Below are 17,332 nucleotides of genomic sequence, written 5' to 3' on the forward strand. Positions count from 1 at the left end.
TGTATTACTGTGTAAAAAACAACACAATCTATGAAATTCGAAATGAATACGATTAAATTCCATTCATATAAAATATGTCATTCTGATCTGTAATGCTTTATAAGGTAAAGAATGAACTGTAGAAGTCAAAACAATGACTGACTGCTACTGACTATAGAATTGACTGACAAGTTCAGAAATTTCGATATAATTGCAATTCGTATATGTGGTCTCTTCTAACTCATTAACACCTTCATAAGTTAAAATGTGATAATCAATATACTTATATTCTCTATTCTTTATAATCAACTGCTCTTTTACGTCTAATCTTGTTTTATACAATGGCAAACCATTTCGAAAAACTTACTATTAACACTTACGTGCTTTTGTATTATTATAATGTTATTAGTCAAAGATAATTATTATATTCCTGGTCTGAATTTGTGAATTTGTTAATGATCTTAATGATATTGCATGACAAATACAACATATTGATGTTAATATTCATTCCCTATAAATTTAAATGGGGACATCTCCATTGCATATTAAATTTCTCATCTATATTAGATAAATATGGATGTTCTCGATCATTGACTATTATCGATGCAGGATGTTTATCGAATGAAATATATTTATATGCAAAACCATCGATATTTTCTCCTTGGCCTATTTGATTCCATATATAATATAATTATATGCGTAACGAATTACTCGTTTATTATTATTATTTTAGGTTACATATACAGATGCTAGCGTCTTGATTTCGACGTTGTCTAATACGTATCCATAGACTAATACTTTAATTCATTATATGACGACTCGTGCTTAACATTCAAATAAAAATATCGATGTATCGGTTTCGGACATCTCTAAATACCTATTATGCTATAATACGATTCGAAAAATTGCTTGATTAGTATAATCTTTAGTCTGGCGTTTCTTATTATTTCTCATAAATATATTTTATTTATATTAACAACCTCTTTATAATGTGTAATTAGACATTTTTAACATACGATATGACCACTCGTAAGTTTTATAAGTTTGATAATGCTTTGTATATGCTTGAATAAAGTTAAGTGCGTCGTATTATTTCGGCGTTTAATTTGAGAAAAAATAAACGATAGAATTAAATGAAATTTATTGTATTGATTTTTAATTCTTTAAACAAATCAGCCAAAACAAAAGTTATTTTATCTAATGTTCACCTACATCAAAATATGAAGTTCTCAAATTACACTATTTCTTGTTTAGGTGTTATCCAATACAGATCCAATTTTCATGATTCTTTTTATTCTTTTGAGGGTTTTTGTTCTACTGATTTTGTCATTATTAACTCCCGTTCTTTATGTTGAGTAATATCTTATAGTTATTACATTTTTTGATGCTACTTGAAAAATGTGCTTAACTGAAGAATTTTTGTTATTAAGATTGCTATTTAGTAAATAATAATACGTATTTAAATTAACATATTTAGAGGGCCGTGGACCTGCAAAAAGGAAGGTCAAACCTGTTGAACCTCAGTCCTTACTTGATTTTGATCTTGGGGAAGGGGAGAGCTCTGATGATTCAGATTTTCGCATCGAAGACCACCCAGAGGAAAGTGATGACTATTCTATAAATTCTGATGATGACAAAAGTAAGTTAATGTTATGCTACTCTACACATTACAAATTGACCAGTAACAATTTATGTTAAACTTTCTTAACCTGTGATGAGTGTAAACAAACGATTAGCATGATATATTTAGAATTTGTTTTTGTTCCATATAGCAATGGTAGTGGGTAATATGTTATAGTATATGTATACTTTTACCATCAACAATAGTGTGTTAACACCACACTTTTGAATGAACTAAATTATGAACATTAATATTGAATGTAATAGCTAAGTAGTTTTAGCTAGTACAAAAAGTGATAAAAGCTGTATAACACATTTTTTAAATATCTGTACATATGTTTATTCATGTAAAGAACAGATATCATACATTTATAACATCTATATGGGTGAACTATAGTGAAGAAAAATATGTACTAGCTATAGCAGTATAGTATGTAGTTATGCTAGTAAAGTCTCTAATCGTTATTTTATAAAACTAAGAAAACTATTAGTATTAATTTTCTAATATTAAGATTTTATTAATCATTTTGCTGTAACAGGTATGTTTTATAGAAACATTATTTAGAGTATGAGTATTTTATGTATTAACTCAACTAAGCTTGGAACCGGATGATGATTCTCTTTCTTGGTATTTTTTTTATGGTCATTATTCAATTTATGCAGAAGGAGGTGCAAATAGTGGATCATCAGATGAAGAATCTGATTCTGATATTGAAAATGAATATAAAAAATCCAACAACAAAATTGGTGAAGAAATTTCAGTCGCTGATTTACTTAAAACCGCTAAACAGAAGGAGTTTAAGGTATTTCCTTTTAATTTTACTACTTTGCATTATGTCAGACTTCAGAAGGTTAAGAGGTTTTAGAAGCCAAGTTTAGTGTTACTTGATTATAAAATTTGTGCAAAGTCAGTTTTTTAATTATATGCTTGGAGTGTCAAACTCTGATGATAAGTGGCAACAGTCAACTGTATATACATAAATAGCATTACAGATATCACATCTTCATGTAAGGCTAATATTTGTTTGTATATTTCTAAATACTATGATGTTTGTAATTATACTGCCACATATTAATTACTATGCAACCATAACACAGCCTGTGAAGTCACTTAGCGGAAGCAAATAGTAATATGACATGCACAATGTGAAATCTTTATAGGGATTTAAAGACATTAGAGTTAAACAATTTTTTATTTTACCAATGTTTCATGTTGAGTAGTTCTTACTGAGTAAAAATTACGATTAATTAAATTTTATGTACTAATAACTAGCTACTCACCCCAGCTTCGCACAGGTGTACATGTATTATATATGTAAACCTTTTTCTTGAATCACTCTATATTAAAAAACCTCTTCCAAATCTGTTGTAGTTTTGAAGATTTAAGAATACGTAGGGACAGACAGCGATAGTGACTTTGTTTTATGCTATGTAAGAAGTACCAGTTCAAGTTTAGAAAATAATAGTTATTATAATAACAGTACATAAAGAATAAAATTATACTTACCTGTATACAATACATACTTATATAAGATATTTTTTTATATTGATTGTATATGAAAATTAAAAAGAAATTAAGTCAAAATGTTTATATTCAGTTTCCAGGGGACCTAGCAGATGTGCTAATATGTGCTGGCTGTTTGGGCTCCAGAAGTGATGATTTCAATGAGATTGTTGGTTGTGATGGATGTGGTGTCACTGTACATGAAGGTATAAGTACTAACATACATACTCGAGAATTAAAAAGAAATTCGTTATTGTTATCACTACTACTACTGCATCATTATTACTGGTGCTGTATCTGATATTAACTTAGTCAGGCTAGTAGTCATAGTCGCAATAGTAATTATGTGTACCTATGTTACATTTACATTTACAGTTGCTTGTTATGTTGTTTTATGCAGATTTGAAATAGAAATGATTGCTTCAAAAGGAACACTCATATTTAGGCTATCCATTACATTAGTAGAGTCTACTTCATAATGGATGAAAGAAAGTAAGAATATTGGTCTTTGTAAAATTGAATTTTTATTTTATATACCATTTATTGGCCCATAAGAGGTTAATATATACTAGGTATATCAGATATTGAAAACCACCTTATAAGTATACATTATTTAGAAATATTTTTTAATTTGTTTAAGTAGTCTATGTACCTAATTCATGGGTTATTTTTCTTACAGGTTGTTATGGTGTGTCAGACGTTGCTAGTGAGTCTAGTACAGTGAGCTCTGCATCAACAGAGCCATGGTTTTGCGAGGCATGTAAAGCTGGTGTTACAGATCCTAGTTGCGAATTATGCCCCAATAAAGGTGATCTTGTTTATATAATATGTGTTTATAATATTAGAGGTCTTAGATTTTAGATAGTAACTACTATAAAGTCATGTTATATTTATATGTTTATTTTTACAGGTGGAATATTCAAAGAAACTGAAGTAGGTGCATGGGTCCATTTAGTATGTGCGCTGTATGTACCAGGAGTAGCATTTTCAGAGGTACCTAATTTGAGCTTAAAATAACATTTAATATTGACAATAATAATTTATAATTCATTATTATTTGCTAGTCATAGATACATCATAGAACATGCCGATATCATCTTCAATTTATTTCAGTAAAGTTGTTCACATTTGGTTTCATTCTCATGGAAGTTTGCTCATTACGGAAGGATATTTTTTGTGACATTTCTTAAGATAAATAATATAACTGGAATAAAATTGATATATCATTTTATACAGTATATAGTAGAAATACATGAATATCATAAAAAAGAATTGTGTAAATATAATACATTACAGGTGGAACATTTATCAGGTGTGACATTATTTGAAATGGCATACTCTCGGTGGGGTGCTAGGTCCTGTGCTCTTTGTGAAGATGTGACTCTAGCTAGAACTGGGGTGTGTGTTGGATGTGATGCTGGTCTCTGCAAGACATTCTTTCATGTTACTTGGTTAGTATAAATACTGGATTATAAAAATGTGGAGTGCAGCCCGATTTATGGACTTCGAGTAATCAACGCTATAAATAAATAGTTACAGAGACACATGTAAATCCTTTATTGTTGGTATAGATGAATACAGATCAGTAGAGACTAACAACTTTAATAAATATATTTGTGTATTTTATGTAGATCAATGCAATCTACGTCACTCTGATGCTGATGACTAGAACAGTGAAAATCTTATTTATTAAATATATAGTCCAAGAAGTTATTTCTTTATTGATCATTGAAATATTTTAAATCACCCTTAATTTTTTGTAGCTGGTATATTTTTTTATTTATGTCATATCATATTATGACGAAATTTGTAATGTTTTCAGTGGTCAACGGGAGGGATTGTTAGCAGAAGCACATACAGAAGAGGCTGAACAGGCAGACCCCTTCTATGCTCACTGCAGATTACATTCTGATAAGGCTCTAGTAAAAAAACGCAAAAGAAATTGGTTGGCCTTACAGTTGCGGACAGAAAAGAGGTATCCAGTATATTCTAAAATAATACACTTTAATGTACTCTATAAATAACTACCAAGTTAATAAGTATTTTTATTTATTTTAAGGAAACAAGAACTACAAAGTAATGTTAGTACGAATGAGAATCAAAGATTCCAACGGAAATTAGTGAAATGTAGACGGAAGTACCTACATCAAAAAGAGAATAGGAATCCTCCATGGGGTAATAATTTCTTTAAATTCCAACTCTCTACTTATAAAAAAATTAAATATTTTTGGCAGAACATGTACCATATAATATATTTTAGTGGTAATATGTAGTTTCTGTTAGAAACATGCAAAAGACATTTTTTATAATAGAACACACTATGTGTTCTATTACAGTCAACCCTCCTATAACGCGGTACTCTCAGAACGTGGTTTCCATATAACGCGGAGCTGAAATTGCGACAGCCCTCCTATAACGCGGTACTCTTAAAGCGCGGTTTCCGTTCAACAACGTCCCATTAGTTCTTTCCGTGCACCCAATGAATGGTTTTAACTGGATATGTTTATATCAGCGTGGTTCACGGGTGGGGCTCCTCATGCGCTATCTTCCACTTCTATTAACTAAATAGTTTCGCATCGACAGCGTGCCATGCGTGTGTGTGTCTAACGAAACTGTAACATGAAAGATGTCGCGTGAACTATAGAAAAACTACGTTCTGCTTATGTCTTAGCCGCTTAAAACCAATGTGAAGATCAACCAAGTGAGGAAGACATTTTGCCCATTAAAAGAAGGCGAGTTAAGCGACTCATATCTGACAGTGAGGATGAGTGTTGAAAGATTACATCATTTTACAAAAGTCTTTCTTTTGTTTTTGTTGGAAAACAGTTTTTTAGTTTAGTTTTTGTTTCATTTTTTTCATCATTTCCTTATTTTTATTGAATTGAAGAGTTCATACTCTTCAATTCAATAAAAATAATTTATAATTTATCTTGTCTTTTGTATTTATTGGTCTCCATATAACGCGGTACGAATGATGTGATTTGTACTTATTCTGAGTCTCTTATAGCGCGGTTTCCATACAACGCGGTAGACGGTTTCCATAGAACGCGCTACGAATTAGCCTGGTTTGTATGGCTAAATCCGAGTTTCTTATAGCGCGGTTTCCATACAACGCGGTACGCACTCACCGCGTTATAGGAGGGTTGACTGTATATAGATGAAACAACATACATGCATAAGCAACAGATTATATATCTGAAAGGATTTTAGGGTTTTCCTATATGACAAGGAAGTTGAAACCTATGTCTATAGACACACTTTTCAGGATACACTGTGTATGTGTGATACTATGTATATGTGACATATACACTATCACCTATGGCAGAATTCTTTAGGGCTAAGGTGTTAAGCCTCCTAAATGGTTGAATAATGTAAATAAATGTATGTGTAAGTGCCAATATATAGTCATAGAACAACAAGACTGTATGAACACCTAGTTTTTATTGTTTGTATTAAATAATTGTTTTTACAGTCCCAACTCAGAAAATGGCTCGGATGCTCTACAGCAGTGCATCAGCAATGAGGAAGTTCCAGATGAAAGCTGAATGTATGGGTATAGACACCCATGCGCTGGAATTCCAAGATGCGCAGGTATTTTGTCTGACCAAAAGTTTATTTTATTTTAACTATGACTGTAGTGTTTTGGATAGGCAGGTTTTGAAAGGGTGTCAGTATTATCTCGCCACTGGAGAAGTGTACAAAAAATTTGAAAGTAATCTTTTATACTAAATCAGTCGCGTAACAACGCGGTTTTTTGAAAAGTTTAAAAACTGCTTCATATGTCAAGTATATACACAGTCACTAGTTTTTATCTTGGCATATTTAGTGTTACAAACCATTTATATATTTATGAGTATTTCACAAATCAGAGATATACTAGTCGCATTTATATTATAATAATACTGTGTTTAGATGGCCGCTCTAAAGGACGTGTCTCGTCGATGGCACGTACCACCAGCATTCTCTGTGGAGTTCGTCGGCTACTATTTGGATAGAAATTCGCGTGTCACATCCTTGCGTAAGTCACTTGAACGGCTCACCAAAGAAAACGAGACTTTGTTGGCCGAAGATGATAAATTGAGAACTGAATATGATGAGGTAAGTTAACGTATAACAAGCATCAAGTTATAACCAGTTTAAACACTTCAAATAATTGATATTAGGTTTTAGATATTTATTCTCATTAAGAATTACAAATAATTCACTTAACATGAGAACTAAAAGCATAAACTTATACAAAATTAAATATTAGTGGAAATACAAAAGAAGGTATATATAATGCAGACGGTGTAGTAACAAAATCTAAGCAGCAACTACCCGTATAAATGATAACATTTATTGGTTGGCTTACCGCGCATAGATGGCCTCAGCGGTACTGGGTTCACATGTACACATGATATACATACTTCATTAGTTCTATTGCGTGTATTTAAATTTATTTTCGTGTAGTGACAGAGTAAGAATACGAATGCTCCTTATTATCGCTAAGAGGTTATAAATAATTATTATAAAAGGCAGTGAACACTAGAGTGATGATAAAGGATTATTATATTTTGTGATGATTGCGATGATTACTTATTTAAACAATTGACAATCTATATTACTTACATATTTTGGTGTGTATGATTTTACCATCGACATAGAATATTGGTATTACAGTAATATTATAGTATTTATTTCTTTATTAATGTCTTAATTATCAACAATGAGTTTATAATACAGTGCCGTACATTGTACATAATTCCTAATGATACTCCTATGTATGTACTTGGACCCATATGGACCGTGTGGTCCTGACACCAACATCCATTAATGCTCAGTACCATTTCAACAAAATCTATACTGTGGTTGCTTGCTTTGAATATACATAATCATCATGCATACTTTATTTAAGGCTTCAAAGGAGAACACAGAAACTCTGGCCGACATGTCTTCAACAAGACAAGCCCTACAGAAGATATATGAAGCGATCACGGGCATTTGCCCTAAGAAGATAGCACCATCTATTATAGAAGACAAGCCTCTCTTACCTCCAGTCATACCTCGTTCTACGCCGAAGGTTACACCTCAACAACTCCAGAAACGGTAGGTATTGCATGTGATCCCTGATTACAGGCTGATCCCTCCATTAATTGTCATAAGTAATCAGTGATCACATATATCCGCTGAGATAGTAATGGGATGGGTTTTGCTTAGGTCGGTATATAGGGTATCCAGTTATGATAAGCGCAATATATGTATTATATTACAAAAACCAAATGTGAACAATAATTTAGTGCATAAAGGTTTGATTTCTCAGACTTCACATGAGGAATAGGAGCTATTATTCCTCATTATACATTAGACAACTTTAAACTATTGAATTATGATATTAATCCATTATTTTATAATTATCGTAATTATTATTGTATATATTATAATAATATATTAAGCTTAAAATACCCTAATAATGAATATTATTATTGGCGGATAATTCTTATATTTTATTTATTGTATATAGGATTACGATTATATATACATATTTTATACAATAGGAAGCTTTTAAATATTGAAAATAGCATTTCGCGTATGCGCGTATAGCGTAGATATTTATGTACCGACATCTTTTTTAGCGATATGTCACAATATAGAATGAAGTGTTTGAACTCGTCTATAGCAAATGAATTAGAAAGGAGCAGAGCCCCAGTTCTGCCAATTTTAAATCACAAGACGTTTATTTGAAATATTATTTAAATTATCATGTATGATCATATATATTATTATTATTAAAATATAAAATATTTGATACTATTTAAAACTACAATGTCTCGTCTTGAGGTTTCTCTTATTAAATTGCCAGGACGGGGGCTCCGGATGTAGATGATACCTCATTTGGTCGTATAATGCATAGTGGGTCGGCCACCAGGTCAATGTCTGTGCCCACCGCGGCAGCACTTAAGATGGGCGTTGGTTTTCCTCTTAGCGACAACCCGGACGCTCGCCATGGAAAAGTACTATCTACGTCACTTGAAGGTAAGCAAAGACGTTTCTCAAAATTTTATTTACATCCTACTTACAAAACGGTCTCGTTTTAACTGACCTTTTTGGTGTCTTTGGTCTAACTACTATTGAGTATGAACTTTCTTACGGATATTAAGTTAGGACTTAGACAATTTATTTTTCAGGGTTGGTTGCCAGGGTGTGGCAAGCGCCCCACCCTACTCCACCGTGGTTACGCCAATTTGTCTAACCGTTTGGTCGTGAAGTTGGTAACAAACAGACATAATCTGACATAATTTGACTACTAATAATCTTATTATTAGTATTATAAACGGGATGTTTGTTACTGTTTCACACAAAAACTACTGAATGGATTTTGATGAAAGTTTACAGTAATATAGCTTATGCATCAGAATAACACAGACTATATTATAACACGACAACACACAACTAGTGGGCTATAAATTTAACGCGGGTGAAACCGCGGGCACAGCGAGTGTTAGTATAAATTCATAAAATAAGACTTGTCCGCGGGCCGCAGCGTCGGACGCGCTGGCGGCCCGCGAGTGCGCGGCGTGCGGCCGCAGCAGCGAGCGGCACCTGATGGCGGCCTGCGACACCTGCCACCACCACTACCACCTGCACTGCCTCAAGCCACCGCTGCAGCGCCCGCCCAAGAAGAGCAAACTCTACGGCTGGTCAGTATCGCCCGCCTCACTAACGACTCTCAGTTGACACAGTTTCTTTACCTTACTGTTAGGCGACTCGGCTAGAAGAAATAACAATCTTGAGGAATAAAAGTTTTAATATATTTGTGTTGTATTTGTATTGTGTAAATGTAAACAATATATAATAATAATACACTGGACAATTCACACGACTCTTATCTAGTCCCAAGATAAACAGAGCTTGTGTTATGGGTAATAGATAACTGATATAAATACTTAGATATTCTCTTTTTTTGTATATTCTATGCATATTATATATAATAATACTTATATAATATGCATAGAAAACTCCGAGATCGATACGAACAATCATACTCGTGAATACAAATGTTTGTACTTTGCGAGGACTTGAACGCGCCACCATAAGTATTAAAGCGGTGTTCTAAACCGATAGACCATCGAGATCACCAACAATAAACTAACTCGCTAAGTCTATTTATTTCAGAACATCAATGAATAACATCGTTATAACGTCTAAATATTTTTAAATTTGTAGGCAATGCTCTGAATGTGACAAAACATCCGACTCGGAACCGGAAGTATTAGAAAAGAAAGTACCAAGACGATCACGTATTCGGTACAGTAAAGACGGAGCAATTATCACAGAACCGGCGAGTCCCGGCTCAACACCCAATTCACCGCCACCAAAACCAAAGTCTGCTAAACCTCATCATCTTAAGACCGAAACGATAAAGATCGCATCGTCAGAAAATCTATCTCCAATTAAAGTGACTATAAAGCCTTTCGAATTCAGTAGCGATGGTAACGAAAGCACTGACATTAAAAAAAAAGATAAGAAAATAAAGAAGTCCAAGCTAAAAGAACATGCATCCGGGTCTGTCGGTGAAGGTGATAGTCCATCGAAAAAGATTAAGCGCAGTTTTACTTCGCCCACATTGACGAACACGCCGTTGATGTCAATAACCCCAATCGTTGCAGACAGTCCCAATGATTCGCACAATGAAAATTCCAATGCCTCCACTAATATTGCTTTAAGTAAGCGAGATGAAAGTTTTTTACCTCAAAATATATCGTTCTCTTCACTGCTGAGTGAGTCAAAAGAAAGAGACAGCAAAGCTATCGAAAGTTCTATAGAGAACACACTCGCAAATCTCTCATCAGATATTGCTACGTATAAAGCAAATAGAAAACGTAGGAAAGAAAAGCACCGATCGAGATATTCTCCTGACTTTATGCGAACACCATCAAAGTCACATAAACATAAAAGGAAAAAGAAGATACAAGACATGGAAAACCCAGGATTACCTCGAATTACTATTAAGGTATTTTTTTTTATATTTAATGACCCAATCTTTTTTGTCTTGAAATACTATTGTTAAAAGGAGTTTTTTTTTAGATCAAACCTATTCCCAAACCGGATGGTTCTCTTGATACACAAATGTTCTACGTTCCGACGGACAGTAATGACGGACCTCCGCCAGCAGTAATGAAGAAACTGTCAAAGGTATTAACAAAAGTCTATATAATATTCATTATATTTTATGATGACATTTTGTGTGTTTTTACATTTGTAAATTTGTATGCAGCATACTGAGCAAACAGATGCTAATTCGATGCTTCCAATTGATGCATCAGCAGTCATTGAACAAGACGCCTCAACGCCTGTAAGTATGCCTTATTATGTTGATTATAATATAGAAATGTAAAGCTTTCGTTTTTTTAAAAAAAGGAAGTCTTAAAGACAACGTAATTGCTTAAATGCGATATTTTACTTTGAGTAAAGAAAAAAGACTATAAAGACACTGTGAAGTAATGCCTTAACTTAACTCACCAGTATTTATTTATTTATACAAGCTTCTCAGTCCGGCGGACAAACTAAATAAACCAAATATTGGCAAACCGAAGGTAACTAATAATTATATTATAGTATAATTGTCGTAGTGCCATAAATACTAATTAATAACTGATGACTTGTCTGAAAGTAATTCTTTATAACATAATGATGGAACCTGGACCTAAACCCACAGGTGTTGAAGTAAACATAATTGTATTATGATCATGGATGTAAGACAGTTGGTTTAAAGTACTATACAAGAAAGGTCGCCATATTACACGCTTTACAAAATAAAGGGATAGAAATGTGTTATTGTATGTACAGTGTAATGTCATATAAAATATTAAATATATAATTATTCTGTCTATGTATTGTCTTCTCCTAGAGTATTAGCACAATTAATACTAACCATCCCACATTTCGCACCCGCCGCTTGTAACGTGTTCGCTTATGTAGAATCTTTTACTATTTTTGTTTGTTAGTATATTTATTATTATAATAGTAGTTGTAAGTGGTATATATTACTCATATTTTATTGTAACAACAATAATTAACGTCTGGCTATTGTATTGGTCTATTGTATCATGTAGTACTTTTTTACCTTTTGCTTGATATTGGGCAGATTTTTTACGTCATAATTTGGTTTTCTTCTTTCCATCTTTGCCACTTTGTGTATGCTTATTAGTATAACATCATAGATTTTATATAAATATTTTCTCTTTACATTGTATGGTATATATGGTTATATTGTATGGTGGTTATTCTGTCTATTTGTTGTTCATGTGCATATAAATGTATTGACTGAAATATTGTGTTGTTTGTTCCAAGCTGTGTTGCCTAACCACTCGCATATAACTTGTAGAATATTTGTTTTATACATATTTTGTATAAATACTATTTTGTTGGATGACCCGGATGGCTCACGGTACTCGTTAACTATTAGATTATTTCGTTACACATTCGAATTTTGAACGCTTTGCTTTGCGTTTAATTGCATTTGCAATACGGGACGCCGAAGGCAGTAACTATTTTCAAACTTTGAAGATATAACGCCACTGTGACGTTGTGGGTACAAAGTCACACTTACGTTAATTCTTTGAAGCTGTGTATATTGGCTTTTACGGGTATATGTAACGCAGTTAAATATTGTGCGTCAGCGTTCGCGGGTGCGGGGTGCGCGGGGCGGCGACGGCGCGGGTGCGGGGGGTGTGGGCGGTGTGGGGGGCGGGGAGGGCACAGGCAGCAGTCCTGCGGCCGCACTCACGCCCATGACACACTGTGACGTCTGCACCGAACCTGGCAACAACACCAACCTAGTGCGGTTAGTATCCAGAGCCGTAAAACATAATAAATAACTAAAAAGTGCGGGTAGTGTTGCTTCATTCACAAACAACTATGAATAGATTAATTTATTTTAATGTTATCTACTTTCAAACTAAGTATTTTGAAACAATCTAAAAATGTTTCTTTACGATTGTAATAGATTTTTATTAATAACTACCTGTTCCCGCGACTTCGTATGCGGGAAATTAACTTTATTTTTTTAAAATAAAAGAAATTTTCTAACACAAACGTCGCCTAAGTTACTTCTCATTATATCAGCTACCTGCCAATAAAAGTCCCGTCAAAATAGGTCCAGCCATTTCAGACATTAGCCGTAACAAACAGATAGACAGACAAAAATAGTAAAAAGTGTTATTTTGGTATATGTACCGTATTTATATTCATATCCATGTAGTAAAAAACGGTTATTTTATTATTACAAACAGACACTTCGATTTTATTTACATGTGTAGATTAATAAGGACCCGAATATTTATTTATAATAATATTCTAGTTATTACAAAAGTTTATCAGTGATATTATACACAATTACTATAAAAATACTTCATTCTATAGGTGCGATGAGTGCTTCAAACGATACCACTTCACCTGTTTAGAACCGCCGCTGAACAAGAATCCGAAGAAACGTGGCTATTCATGGCATTGTGCGGACTGTGATCCAACAGTTAGTAGAAATCCAACAATATTTACACTATTTGAGCCTTTTAACTAACTACGAGAAAGAGGTTTTCAATCCTACTGTGTCATTGCATATTCGCCAAATTACCTATATATCTATATATATATATAATAATATAATATATGATTATTTTTAACACGTTTACATCCCTATTAGTTCCATACCACTATTTTTTTAATAGTGGTCTATATCATAATTGTTATTTTTTTTCGTAAACCACGTGTTTGTTTGTTCATAAACCAAATAATAAGTAGTAAACATATATAACTATGTCTATGTCCAGCAGTGGACATCAGTGGGCTGACGATTATGATGATATATAACTAACATAGAAATATCATAGGAATGTCATCAACCACTAACAGATGTATAAAATTTTCTTTCCTTTTGTATAACGGAATTATGATTGTAATATATTTTTGCAGGACAACGAAGAAAATAACTAAGAAGGCTACATGAGAATATTGCGTTGTACTCGTATAATGAATATTTCAGCTTTGTCTGTTCTTCACATTAAATAACTTTAAATATTTTTATCATCGATCGTAGTCAACATACTCTTATATTGCTGTATTAAATTATAATCTTTTTTCTTATATACCTACTTAAAATAATGTTAGTCCTTAATACATATTAGTATTACTGTAGGATGTCATAAATGTGTTTTATACCATAAAAGGTAAATATTAAAATATTATGATGTATGAATAAGGTTGTTTTATTATCTGTTATAAAAATAAAAATATAATCCAAAAATGTAATATATATTTCGTTCACCATCACGTCGACAACTGACAATAATAATGTTATCTGTGATAATAGTGACTACCCCATCTGGGGTCCATCCCAACAGTCGTGACGGTATGTATATTCGCGACTACGATACCGGATGAAATACGTAATCATTTAGTGTGATTATCTTGGAGATAACGACACATTTCCGATATTTTGCTACATGCAAAAAAACCGCTTTGTGTCAACTCAATATATATTTAATTTAAAATATATAATAACACACATAGCAACAAAAACGATTTATTCTTGTGACAGAGGGCAGTAGTATTCTAATTGCTTTCCTTAAAATATATAAACGTATTTCAGTTTCTATATTACTTTTTTTTTCACAATTTCATACCATTTTTACTGTGTCAAAAGAAATTATGGTATCTCGGTATTTATATCTAACTAATCTACAATGCTGATCTATCTATGATCAGTATCAATATATAAGATTCTTATATTTTAGAATTGAATGGGAAAATATTCAATGAAAGTCCGTCGCTTTAAAAATATTTTTCTGTTATGCTACGTTTGTTCCTTTATTTGAAAAAGTAATAAAAAAGAAAATTTTACGCATTCGTGAAATATTCATCCGAAATTAAACGAGAAGAGCGAGGACAACTTTCCTTAACAAACTAGAAAAAGCGTTCAACAAACAGTGTCGTTCCTTACTTTGGTATTGTGTAAAGTCGACGGTGTTATGAATATCATACATAATAGTAGCGGGTGGTGTCGAAACTTTGTCCCAAAAACTTCTTTGTTCAACTCTCAAGTGGGGTGGGTGGTTGAACAATCACTCATGGCTAATGCATTATATCTACTTGCAAGAATTTGCAACTTGTCACGAATGGTAGGTACATCTTATCCTATAAGGGTCTTTAATGAATTCTGTAAGTTGGTAATATTAGATTGGAATATCCGTAACTTACTCTAAGCCCGTCCATTGGATTGATTCAATTTCACCTGGAGGAATTCTAATACTTAAGCTAGTTATGGCATCTGATATTAAATTCTATTGGTACAAACTCGGCCTTTGTGCCGAGAATTATGTAATTCTGTTTAAAATGTAACTCATCACTTTAAATATTTCACTTTATAGTAAGTAAGTATACCAATATTTTACGCAGATCGAGTGTTATGAATAGGAGATCGAGACATTTTTTTAAATGTAACTCGTTTCAAAATACATTCCATCGACATACACTCATATGTATAAGTACATTATTTGTTTATAGTCTAACAATACAAGCTTATGTAGGTAAGCATATGTTTAATTGAATTATGGTTCTTTTACGACCATTGGGCGGCCACTAGTCTAGTCTATTAATGGTAGTTTGTAAGATGTAGGTATGCATGTTGTTTCTTCAACGACTAACTACTACGTGAAACAAAAACATAACCAATTTATAATTATGAACTTCATATTGTGGAGATATCTCTTAAGTCTTAAGCTGTTCGTTTATTTTATTCCAAATTCAAGATGTCTTCATATACCTAATAGTATTTTTGTATAGTTTTTGATGCCGGGATTAAAATATACATTTTTTGTTGTATTTACAAGAGTAAGCATTCCTTTAGTTTGAGAAATCAATTATATTTTTTTTCAAATATCTAGTTGATGCTATTTTTTTATAAGATTCGGCATTTAAAGTTACACACAGATAATAGTAGTGAAACAAACTCATAGTTCGTTGAGTTTGTTTCACTACTATTATCTGTGTGTAACTTTATATGTTAAGGATTTCATTTTGCCTTCAACCCATCCACTTCGTCATCTAATATAGGTATTTATATTTTATGGCGATACCGACGGTGGCGTGATGAGGTGGTCAGATTTCTGATTGATGTTACCTACGTTATCAGACTATTTTGATAACATGACATCGAGTACAATAGGTATTATCTAGTTTCAATAGTACATAACGTGTCCTGTTGTTAAAAAAAAAACAAATTAAACTGTAACTATATTTGTAGATATATCGGGTGACTTTGCTTACAATGCGGAAATAACTTATAGGTATATAAAATTCTCGTGTCACAGTTTTCGTTCCCATACTCCTCCGAAACGACTTGACCGATTCTCATGAAATTTTTTGAGCGTATTGAGTAGGTCTGAGAATCGGCCAACATCTATTTTTCATCCCCCTAAATGTTAGGGGTAGTCCACCCCTAAATTTTTTTTTATTTTAAGGCAAAACAACGTTTGCCGGGACAGCTAGTAGCATATAAGTATACCATTTAAGTGACATGGGACCCGATTAATACATTTCTTTTTAAACTCTATTTGGCTGGTCGTTAATATTTGCATTGGCTACATTTTTACCTTAATATCAGAGAAAATCGCGAAGTATTGATTGAAATTCTAGTTTGACTAAGTGCTTGTGTGTACAGTCTTTCTTTAGTTCACATAGTCTCGTCCTATCATCTACCTTATAAGGCCTATACCAAGAGGGCCAATCGCTACCACTGTGGTATCGCTGTGTGGCACCTGCTGGGCCCAACTTCTTACTACGTGCAACAAGGCCGACCACAGCAATGTACTCGTTCCGCCTACGCTACGCAACGGACATTATTTTAGGAGACAAAGAGAAGGACATTATTTTAGGACTGTTCCCGCGACTTCGTCCGCGGGGGATTTAGTTTATAAAATAAAAGATTTTTTTCTAAAAAAAGAGTAGCCTGAGTTACTCCTTATTACATCAGCTACCTGCCAAAAAAAGACCCGTCAAAATAGCTCCAGCCATATCAGAGACTAGCCGGAACAAACAGACCAACAGACAGACAGACAAAAATTGTAAAAAATGTTATTTTGGTGTATACATACCGTATTTATATTCATATGTCTGTTTGTAATATTGAAATAACCGTTTTTTACTACATGCAGTAAAAAACGGTTATTTCAATATTACAAACACACTCCAATT

At 33.0% G+C, this 17,332-nt stretch overlaps 1 protein-coding gene across 1 annotated transcript; it reads left to right on the forward strand.

Moving 5' to 3' along the window:
* The first annotated feature begins 856 nt into the window (after positions 1-856).
* LOC131841785 (PHD finger protein 14) lies at positions 857-14,339 on the forward strand. The gene is made up of 20 exons (XM_059190110.1): positions 857-1,008; positions 1,457-1,618; positions 2,263-2,402; positions 3,198-3,309; positions 3,783-3,911; positions 4,014-4,096; positions 4,400-4,554; positions 4,926-5,078; positions 5,163-5,278; positions 6,576-6,694; positions 7,016-7,201; positions 7,998-8,188; positions 8,943-9,115; positions 9,624-9,780; positions 10,307-11,093; positions 11,168-11,275; positions 11,358-11,435; positions 12,763-12,926; positions 13,505-13,613; positions 14,054-14,339. The coding sequence occupies exons 1-20, from the start codon at positions 999-1,001 to the stop codon at positions 14,072-14,074; spliced, it is 3,153 nt and encodes a 1,050-aa protein (XP_059046093.1). The 5' UTR covers positions 857-998; the 3' UTR covers positions 14,075-14,339.
* Positions 14,340-17,332: the final 2,993 nt, after the last annotated feature.

This window comes from Achroia grisella, unplaced genomic scaffold (genome assembly GCF_030625045.1).
Source record: "Achroia grisella isolate CSIRO2021 unplaced genomic scaffold, CSIRO_AGI_Agris_v1 utg1920, whole genome shotgun sequence".
Taxonomy (NCBI): Eukaryota; Metazoa; Arthropoda; class Insecta; order Lepidoptera; family Pyralidae; genus Achroia; species Achroia grisella.

What these genes read in the sequence shown, in the direction of transcription:
- LOC131841785 (XM_059190110.1), top strand. An exon ending in AACAAGACGCCTCAACGCCT is followed by an intron (nt 11,436 to 12,762) that starts GTAAGTATGCCT and finishes ATTGTGCGTCAG; the next exon opens with CGTTCGCGGGTGCGGGGTGC. An exon ending in AACAACACCAACCTAGTGCG is followed by an intron (nt 12,927 to 13,504) that starts GTTAGTATCCAG and finishes TTCATTCTATAG; the next exon opens with GTGCGATGAGTGCTTCAAAC.